Raw genomic sequence first — 10,814 nt, 5'->3', positions numbered from 1 at the left:
TCCTTTGTAGGGACATGGATGCAGCTGGAAACCATCATTCTTAGCAAACTATCACAAGAACAGAAAACCAAACACCGCATGTTCTCACTCATAGATGGGAACTGAACAATGAGATCACTTGGACTTGGGAAGCAGAACATCACACACTGGGGCCTATTATGGGGAGGGGGGAGGGGGGAGGGATGGTATTGGGAGTTATACCTGATGTAAATGACAAGGTGATGGGTGCTGATGAGTTGATGGGTGCAGCACACCTACATGGCACAAGTATACCTATGTAACAAACCTGCACGTTGTGCACATGTACTCTAGAACTTAAAGTATAATAATAAAAAAAAAAAAACATGTTAGAGGGGCTGATTTTTTTTAAGGTGCAGGGAAAGACTAAATCACAGAAAAAATCTAAACAGCAAAATCACGGGGGGTTTTAAATTATCTTTTAGTCACTTAGTTAAATTTGTGAATTTTCCATAAATTACATGTTGGTTTTATAACAGAAAAATAACCTCAGCAGATAAATGATCTTGTTCTCTCCCTGCCTATTCTGAGTCATCACTCCATGGCAGGATTATTGTGCTTTCTCCTGTTAATCTTCCTTCCTCATTTCTCCCAAATTCAATCCATCTTGCTCACGCTTATACAGGCACACTCTTCTTAAAATGAAATTTATCATGTAGCAACTAAATTGGCATTCCGCCACCTCCTGAATTTAAACTTCTCAAAGCTTTTCTTAGGTGCTCCAAAAATCTGGTTCACTTATTTTATCCAAAACTATCACTTGCTCTCTGTTAAATTACACTTTCTATTGTAATCAGATCAGCATCCTTCATAGCTGCTATGTGCTCTGCTATTTTACCTTTCCTTGATAGTATGAGATTAGACTTGGTATATCATTTGTATTTTTAATAGATACTAATTGAATGATAATCTCAGTCTGCCCCAATTTTATTCATTCTTTAAGGGCTGACTCAAATCCAGCTGCTCCATCACATAAGTGTTTTGCTTCAACTTCTCTGAAAATGTTAATTATATCTCTATATCTTATATATCTCTTGATTATTTTTTCTATCCTATGCAGTTATATTCTCAACTTTATTATAAATTCTGCACTACATAGCTTTTCACTTCCATCATCCAGTCCTTCGTTAGTGACTTCTGTGGCATTAAACACATAGCAAATGACAGTAAATGCCTACTGGTTGATAATTTATTACCTAATTGTTCAAGTTCTTGTCTCCCACATACATTAAGCAACTTCCCCAAGATCTTCTCCCAGATTTATCAAGTCTTTACACAGTACACAATGAGATTCATAAGGGACGGCACCAACAAGAACATATCTGCAATAAGGATCACAACAAGAGGGCTTTTGTGCTTGGCAAAGCGATGCATGGCAGCCAGGGTGATGATGGGCACATAGAAGGTGAGCACAGCACAGATATGGAAGACACAGGTATTTAGGGCTTTAAGCCTCTCTGCCAAAGATGCAATGCTGAGTATAGTCTTCAAGATCAGCACATAAGACAAAACAATCAATGCCAAGTCCAGCATAGTACAGAGAGCAGCGAAAAAGCCATAGATGACATTGGTCTTGTTGTCAGAGCAGGCCAGCTTCATGGTATCCTGATGAAGACAGTATGAGTGAGAAAGAAGATTCTTTTGACAATATTTTAATCTCCTTAGAGTGAAGGGAAATGGAAGCATTAAGAGAATGCCCCTAATGGCTAAAATAAGTCCCATTTTAGCAAGCCTATTGCTAGTGAGGATAGAACTGTATCTTAAGGGATTGTAAATGGCAATAAAGCGGTCCAAAGGCATAATTAGAAGTACTGAGGATTCCATGAGAGTGAATCCATGAATGAAGAATTCTTGAGCAAAGCAAGCATCAGGTGAAATTCCCATGGCATTGAACAAGAAGATCCTCAACATGGTAGGAAGAGAGGAGAGGGACAGGCCCATGTCAGAGACAGCCAACATGGTAAGGAAATAATACATGGGCTCATGAAGCAAGGGCTCTGTCTTTATGATAAAGAGAATGGTGCAGTTGCCCATGATGGCAACCAGGTACATAAGGCAAATGGGGATGGAGAACCAAATGTGGGCATGTTACAGTTCTGGGATCCCAATCAGAAGGAAAAGCTTGACTTTGGAGTCATTGAGAACAGACATAGTAAGGGAGATATGAGCTCGTTAGCCAGATCTGAAACCATATAAATGAAAAGCAGTCATGCTTTTGGTTAAAACTCAGTTTTGTGGGGACAAGGGGTTCATTCATATACTATACTCAAAAGCATATTTGGCTGCTAATCAACTGCACTCTTCAAAATTTACCAGAAGTCCTTAAACAAGTTCATATTCTCCAGCATGGTAAATTCACTTCTAACAACTTGTCCTAAGTTGGTGAATTTTTAACTTTTTTTTTTTTTTTGAGATGGAGTTTTGCTGTTCTTGCCCAGGCTGGAGTGCAATGGTGCGATCTCAGTTCGCCACAATCTCCGCCTCCCGGGTTCAAGCAATTCGCCTGCCTCAGCCTCCTGAGTAGCTGGGATTACAGGTGTGCACTGCCACGCCTGGCTAATTTTTGTATTCTTAGTGGAGATGGGTTTTCACCATGTTGGCCAGGCTGGTCTTGAACTCCAGACCTCAGGTGATCCACCGCCTTGGCCTCCCAAAGTGCTGAGATTACAGGTGTGAGCCACTGCACCTGGCCCTACTTTTTAAGATTTGCAACCAAACATATAAAACACATCAAAGTGGAGCTGCTTTGAATCAGTAAAAAGATGCTTAGAATCTTTTCCACTCCTTTTTCCATACAGTCTTCAGCAGTACCCCTGTTGGCTTTAAAATAAAATCTCTGAGCTTTATTTATAAAGTTTGAAAGAAATAGTCTAAGAAAATAATCAGAGATCACTGCAAATATTTGGAAAACATTAAATGCTATAAAGTACGTTTATAGACAATTTACCTCTTATACTTATGAGGTAGGTACTTATGCACATTTTATACATGTTATATCAAGTGTTATATAAAAATAAACAATGATTTCTGTTCAAACACATTTGCCCCTTCATTTGATTTTAAGTTTTTTAACTTATTTGGGCCTTGTTTTAAATCTGTAAAATGAATACAATCTTGATAGGTTTTGATATTTATAGATATTTATGAAGTTCCAAACAGAGATCTAGGTTCATAAACCACAAACAAGTATCTGCAAATATTAGCACTGATTACACAGTAGCTTCCAATAGAACATGTTGGCGAAATGGAGCAGTGAATAAATACTCTGGAGTTACGTATTCTTATTTCTTCCTGTACATATTCATGTATTAAATGTGACACTTTCTACCTTAAACACTTATGGTTCACACTTCAGGTTATCATTTTATTTCAAGAAACAATTTGAAGATGTACAGTAGTATTGTGTGCACATTAATCTTATCCATCTTGATTGGATTATTTTATCTCATATCTCCGTATTTAATTAGTCATAAAAATTAGTCAAATAAATGCACATTTAATTAGTCAAATAAATGCTAAATGAAAAAAATCCAAATCACCTAATTTGTTTGAAATGAAGCATTAAAAATTTGCCTACATAATAAACTGGACCTGATTTTATTTCAGAGTCTCTTTTAAAAAGCATACAAGTTTACTCTCAGAAGTAAAATATGCAGTCTTGCAACTTATCATCAAGTTTTTGGCCTTCAAGATAAACAGGTCAAAATTGGTAAAACTATCAGAGAAACACAAATCTCTAAGATAATCATCATAAATTCCCCCTATATTTAATAAGCTTTCTAAGTAAATGCATAGATAAAAATTATGAAATTAATAATTTTATTCAAAAATAGCAAAAATACAAAAGATGAAGGTAGAGTCAATGGAAGGCTAGAGAGAAGAAGACATGCTATCCTCACTCCAGAATTTTTTAAACTTCAATTTGCAGGAGAAAAAAAGTCATCAACCTTCAGTGGAAAACATAGGAGACACTGGAAATTGATTGAACTCCTTTATATGGGAAGCTTAACTGTGAATTCATACTGTATTTTGTGATTTTTTTAGAGGATATTAGAAAAAGCATGTAGTAAATAACAAGCAACCTTGGGCCAATATATTTTACTTTTGCTAGGTACTATCTACTAAGAGTCATTTTGACAACTTGCGAATAGATCTGCATCTTCTATATGGAAAAAGGTCTTGAACAGTTTGAGCATGACATATTAATCTCCCACCATGGTAGTGAACCTAATGCAAAACCCAGGGAAAGTATATTGTGGATATAGTAGCAAATTGTGAGATGTCATTAAAAGCATTCTCCTGTTATTTGTTGGACTGTGTTTTCTTAGCAAATTCAATTCTGATCCCTCCTCAGTAGTCATAAGATAAGTTCTCACCTCAAAAAGCACTTAACTCTTTTTCCTTTTTATTATCATCTTTTTCTGAGGGATATTGACTTCGGTCTTTCAGGGAATGCATCTCTAGTGCATTTTTTATCATGGAAGATTATGCTGTGTTTTATAACATACTACTTTCATGTAACCCTACCCTCCCCAACTCCATTACTACCATGTACATTGACTACTCAATGTTAAAAGGTATAAAAAGATTTTATTTATCCCCATGTATCTGTCATCAACATGAGATGTGGACTATAAAAGGCTCTCAGCAAATATGTAAAGAATGAATGTTAATGGAAGAAACACAAAATATGTAGAATCATTTCTTAGCACTCTCTCCCTTTTTTTTTCTGGCAACAACTAAGGAACATTGATATCCACTCCTTTCACTCATATTTTGAGTGGTAAACTCATCCTTACACAGAGCGTGCATTTGGATGTGGATGAACTTCAGAAGAGATAGCTCAACAAGGCTGTTTATTCAGAAGTACTGACATGATAGGTGGTATCTGAAACCAAAGAGTAAGTGAAATCATACAGTAAAAATGTACATAATACAAAATTTAAAACTCATAGAACTCTGAGGAGCAGTAAGATTGTTGAGAGGATCTTGCAAAGGAATATTCAGAGAGGTGGAATATATAGAGGTGGAATATACAGAGAGGTGGAATATAGTAGATGCCAAAAGAAGAGAATGTTTCAAGGAAGGCAGTCCTCAGGTAAAATATTTCCCAGACCACTTAGAATTGCTATTCTTTAAGGTAAAAATCAGTTCTCAAGCTAATGCACGAACACCTTGGTATAAATCTCAGTGTGGCAATTTACCCCGTGTGAATCTGGGAAAGCTGCTTAAGTAGATGTTTGCTCTTCTGTGAAATGTTGAAACAATGGTACCTACCTCAGAGTTATGTTAGACTGTCTGATAGTCTCTAACATAATGAAGATAATCAGTAAATACCAGAGACGAATAACTACTTCAACAAAATTTCCCTAGCCATTTTCCTTCCAGACAGCAAGTCCTAGATTGCAAAAGAGTAATCTGTATTTTTTAATTGACAATAAGCCTTGCTTTTATTTGTCATATTATTAAGTAAATAAGTCCCTACTGATAATAGGGTATTAGAAAAACACCCCAATATTTAACCTTCCTATTTAACCCTCAGACCATAATATATTCACTCTTCATGTATGCACACACACTGAAGCCACTTACTCTTCCTCCCCATAGACACGTATTAAGATATAAGCAGTTTAACAAACCTTAGATTTAGGTTTCCAAAAGGATTTATAGCTCCTTAAACTTACCAGAACCAGATGCTCAATAAGTTCCTGAAGGATAAAAGCAAGAATTCTCCACTTTCACCTCCACTTTATCTAGAGGTACCTACTTCTCTTTTCCTCAGGTGACTAGACCCTTGAGAGTAATCAAACTTACACAGAAAGGGTTAGGCCTGGTGCCGGTACATTAACTTTGTATCCTTTTACCTTAACAGGAACTAGAGGCAAATTGTAAGGCAAACTACAGGGAGACTACTCATCTGAAAGGTAAACAGTTGAAGTTGAAGAAACTTGATACACGGATTTTGTAGAGGTTGGAAAATATACTTAAAATAACATGTTATCTATAATCAAAACACTTTAGGAAGAAATAGTAATATATAAATATCAAATATCTATAAAAGCACTTTACAAACTGTAAAATGGTTTACCAGTCATTCCACTTATTTGTATGATCCATTTTTGACAAAAGATTAACATTGAAATAGATATAGCCTGTCATACTTTGTTAGATTTCTAAATCAGTGTCTCAAAATTACATGCTCCCACGTTATATATTGCATTCATTAGAATCATCTGAGGGGTATCCTGAGTTTTAGTCACATATTTCTATTTTATATGTCAGTTCCATCGTGGTTTAAATTAAATAATAATTATTTAATTTAAGGCTATGAAACAATAATGTGAAGACAATTTAAGTAAAAAGTGTATAAAATAAGGATATAGATATATATAACTGTTTAAGTATTTCTTAAAGCGTATTTCTAAGTTAAAAAAACTTTGGTTAAAATAATGCAAAGTCTTACAACAATAATAAAATAATTTTAATTAATACAATTTAATAGAATGATAATATGAAAGACATAATATGGCTCAAATACAAAATACATATATCTGTGAGGAAGAAATGAATACAAATTTAAAACAATGAGCAGGGATAAGCCTACTCATTGCTAGTTCCCATGTCTGGAGAAGACAATCAACTCCCAAGAGATAAATGAGATTAAATAGTCTTCATGTTAGGTTGAGTTATCTGAAGCAAATTGACTTGTTAAATGTCACTGGGCTATTCTAGCAGATGTATTTGATACCCAGCTTATTATCTTTGGACTTAACATTTTATTATAGGTTGCTGATTGGAAGAAAATATTTGTAAAAGGCACAAGAATTCTTGAAATTCAATAATAAGAAAGCAACACAACTAAAAACTGTGTCAAACAATAGCAAAGACATGAAATCAACCCAGGTGCCAACAGAAGGTTGGATAGAGAAAATGTGATACATGTACACCACGGAATACTACACAACCATAAAAAAGAACAAAATCATGTCCTCTGGAGCAACATGGATGCATCTGGAAGCCATTATCCTAAGCAAATTAACACAGCAACAAAAAACCAAATACTGTGTTCTCACTTATAAGTGGGAGCTAAATACTAGGTATGTATGGACATAAAGATGAGAATGATAGACACTGGGGAATATAAGGAGGGAGGGAACAGTGGGACAAGGATTGAAAAACTACCTATTGTGTGCTATGGTCATCTCGGTGACAGATTCATCGGTACTCCAAACCTTGGCATCACACAATATACCTTTGTAACAAACCTGTACATCTACCCCTTGATTGCAAAATAAAAGTTGAAAAGAAAAAAGAGTGTCAAAGATTTTAACAGAAACCTCAGTGGAGAGATAGATAGATGGCAAAATAAACATACGAAAGAATGTTGTAGATCATGTATCAGGGAAATGCAAATAAAAATAATAATAAAATACCACTACATACCTATCAGAATGACCAAACTTGAGAATGTTGACAACACCAAATTCTGGTGAGGATGTGGAGCAAGAGGAACTCTAATTCATCAATCACAGGAATGGAAAATGTCACTGTCATTTTTAGAAGACAATTTTGCAGTTTCTTTATGCAAGTTCTTACATACAATTCAGAAAATTTGCTCCTTAATATTCACCCAAAGGAGCTGAAAATGTATTTCTAGAGAAGACTCTAGACATAGACTTTTATAGCAGCTTTATTCACACTGGCCAAAATTTGGAAGCATCCAAAATATCCTTCAGCAGATGAATGAATAAATAAATTGTGCTACATCCAGGCAACGAGATAGCATTAATTGCTAAAAAGAAATTAGCTATCAACCCATGAATAGACATCCAGGGAATTTAAGTGAATATTACTAATTGAAAGAAGCTAATCTGAAAAGTCTACATATCATATGATTGCGAGTACATGTAATTCTGGAAAAGGAAAAATAATGAAGACATCAAAAACTTCAGTGGTTTTCAGAAGTTTAGAATGAGAGTGGAGTACAATTGGCAGAGCACAGAAGATTTTTAGGACAGTGAAACTACTCTGTATGAAACTATAACAAGTGGATATGCAGCATTATAAATTTTTCCAAACCTACAAGATGTACACCACCAAGAAATAAAAGATAGGTATATAAATATATATGTTCATTCATCAGAGTCACATGACTTTTTGGAAACAAAAATATAATTTGTTAACAACATAAAATACAAAATATAGTGCATTTTTTAATATTAATATTACTACTACTAACAATAATAGAAGGTTGTCCAGGCAGAATAAAATATTCACTAATGGAAACACAAAATTTCAGAGAATAAAGAAAATATAAACAAATAGGATCACAAAACTAATAATAGTAATGTCGTATAAATGTTAAGTATATGTAGAGTTTAAAAGACATGCCAACAATTACACAAAGGGCAAAAGGAGATAAATGTATCTCAAATATCCTACATTTCTAACATTGTCACATGTGTGTGTACTGTCGGTGCCTTGCCCAGATGTCCCTCACTAGAGTGACTCATCAGTGCCACAGATGCTGTGAATGTTGGCTGATAATGGCTCAAAACTGTTTCTATCCTATCCCATGAGAATTACCCTGAGCTTACTGGAAGCTGCCTTACTTAGAAAGTTATGTCCCACAGCTTGGGGGAACCAGCAGCAAATGACTTACTGAATCTGACATGCAAAAGGCTGTCCTCTTGCCTCAAAATTAGACAAATTCTGTGGTCCAACCTATGTTTTAGAGTTCCTCATGAGACCAGATTGACATTCTCAAAGCAAAAACATTTCATTGCTTATCTCTCATCTACTGTCCTATTGCACTTTCCTTACTCCTGTTATTTTGAGAGCATCCTTTTATTAGATCATTTTCACAAAAATCTCCATCACAGATTCTGTTTCCAAATAACCCAACCTAAACCAGTTGGTGCCATAAAAGATTCTAGAAAACAGATTGCCAAGAAGAAATTCTGGAGGTGGATTCATCGCTGTATGCACCACAATAAGAACCACATCACTAGTTACAGATGAAATGTTGATGGTCCTTGACATGTTGTAGCAAGTTATTGTTAAAATTTTCATCTGAAGTGAACTCTAATAGTACCCAGAGGAAAGATAACTCACAAGATTTCTTTATAAATAGACCATTCTCTGTAAAGTGGATTCTCTTACTGGCTACTTTTGTGTGTGTAAAGAAAAGCATCATGGAGGACTACTGTGGACTCCAATCTCGACCGAGTAGAAACACCAATTCAAAGTTCTGTGTAAGGTGCAGTGTTTTAACCAGGGAAGATTAACCTGGATTCAATTGTCAAGTATGTGGTATTTGATGTGGCAAATATATTCTCTTCCATCTTCTATAATAAATCTATAATTTGAAAATGCTTATTTTCTTCGGATATTTTGCATAACATTTTCTTGACCGCTATATAAATGACAATACATTAATCAGGTAGATGAGCATGAAAAGTAAGTATATTGGCATTCTTGTCAAAACACAGTGTTCCTTAGGTGGGAAAGGATAGAGATAAACACCCATACAAAAATGTAGGAATCTTAAACATTAGAGAAGTTTTTAGGGATCCCGTGGTATAGGAAAAATTGGGACAGTGTCTCTGAATTAATGGACAAACTAATGCTGTTTTTTAATGTTTTACCACCAAGAAGAAAGTACCACATGTAGTGACCTCCTGAAACCCTGGAGGCAGCATATGCCTTAGGAGAAAAGTATTCACTGGACAAATCAACTGATGGACCTACTCATCCTCTTTGTATAAAAAGAGGTGGCTCTATGTAAGAATAAGCAAAAATTCAACTTATTGTTAACGATGGGTAACTTGGCTAATTGGTCAGGTTGTTGGAAGGAGAAAGATTGGAATACGAGTGACAAAGAGGGAGAGGGACAAAGTGGCATGTGGATGGTTCTAGAAGTTAGAACAAAGTTTGAAGATCTTTATATAACAGATCAATGTTCGTCATAGTCTATACATAATGGAAAAGAACCTAAACTATAAAGAACACTGAGTGGATCTGACAATTTATATTAGCCAGCTTCTGATATAAGCAACGTCAGTGGTGGCTTAATGGGCTCCTATTTGAAGTAGCTATAGTGGCAGGATGAAAACTGCATAAACGCAAAGCATAGTTTCCCACTCAACAAGGCTGCTAAAACGTCTCTTTCTACTAAACATAAACCTGGCAATGATAGAAAACAATGTTAACTGCCCAATGTAGCATCACTCCTTGAGTAGAAAATGGCCACTTAATGGAAGATTATTCTACCCTATAAAAGGCAGCAAATGAACTTGATAGAAATTGACACATATGATGGGTGTAGGTTTGTTTTATTTTCTTGAAGGATCATAGACAAACCTAGTATCTCAAGGCTTACAGAGGGTTTGATCCACCAGCATAGGACATTATGTTATATCTCTTTATGAAAAGAGACACATTTTAGAATACTTGCCACAGTAGACACAAAACCATGTTTGTATCATGGGCTCAAAAGCTGGCACAAAAATAGAACAGGTGTAGTTGAGTCTCCACCTTAGAGGTGATATTAGTGAGGATGAGACAGCATACCCCAGATGCGTCATGTACAACACACCAACAATCATTATATATAGCTCTGACTGCAATAATTAGAATAAATGTATTTGGGAACAAAAGAGCTGAAATTAAGAGTAGTCCCACTTATCTTCATTTCTGGTGACCTACTTGGGAAATTTTCTTTTCCCATTTCTGCAATTTAGGTTCTGTTGAGCTGAAGATCCTCATTTTCAGAGTGGGAGACAAATTGTGAGGAT

At 35.4% G+C, this 10,814-nt stretch overlaps 2 protein-coding genes across 2 annotated transcripts in view; both read right to left on the bottom strand.

Moving 5' to 3' along the window:
• Positions 1–10,814, bottom strand: part of MMP26 (matrix metallopeptidase 26) — a 323,658-nt gene that overhangs the window by 109,356 nt on the left and 203,488 nt on the right. The window lies entirely within an intron of this gene.
• Positions 1,282–2,169, bottom strand: LOC105542984 (olfactory receptor 51A7). Its single transcript, XM_011984712.1, has one exon. It carries the CDS (start codon positions 2,068–2,070, stop codon positions 1,282–1,284), a length of 789 nt encoding a protein of 262 aa, XP_011840102.1. The 5' UTR covers positions 2,071–2,169.

The sequence above is a fragment of the Mandrillus leucophaeus genome, unplaced genomic scaffold (genome assembly GCF_000951045.1).
Source record: "Mandrillus leucophaeus isolate KB7577 unplaced genomic scaffold, Mleu.le_1.0 Scaffold1065, whole genome shotgun sequence".
Taxonomy (NCBI): Eukaryota; Metazoa; Chordata; class Mammalia; order Primates; family Cercopithecidae; genus Mandrillus; species Mandrillus leucophaeus.
The sequence above is the reverse complement of the archived record's forward strand: the minus strand, read 5'-3'. Positions and strand labels throughout refer to the sequence as shown.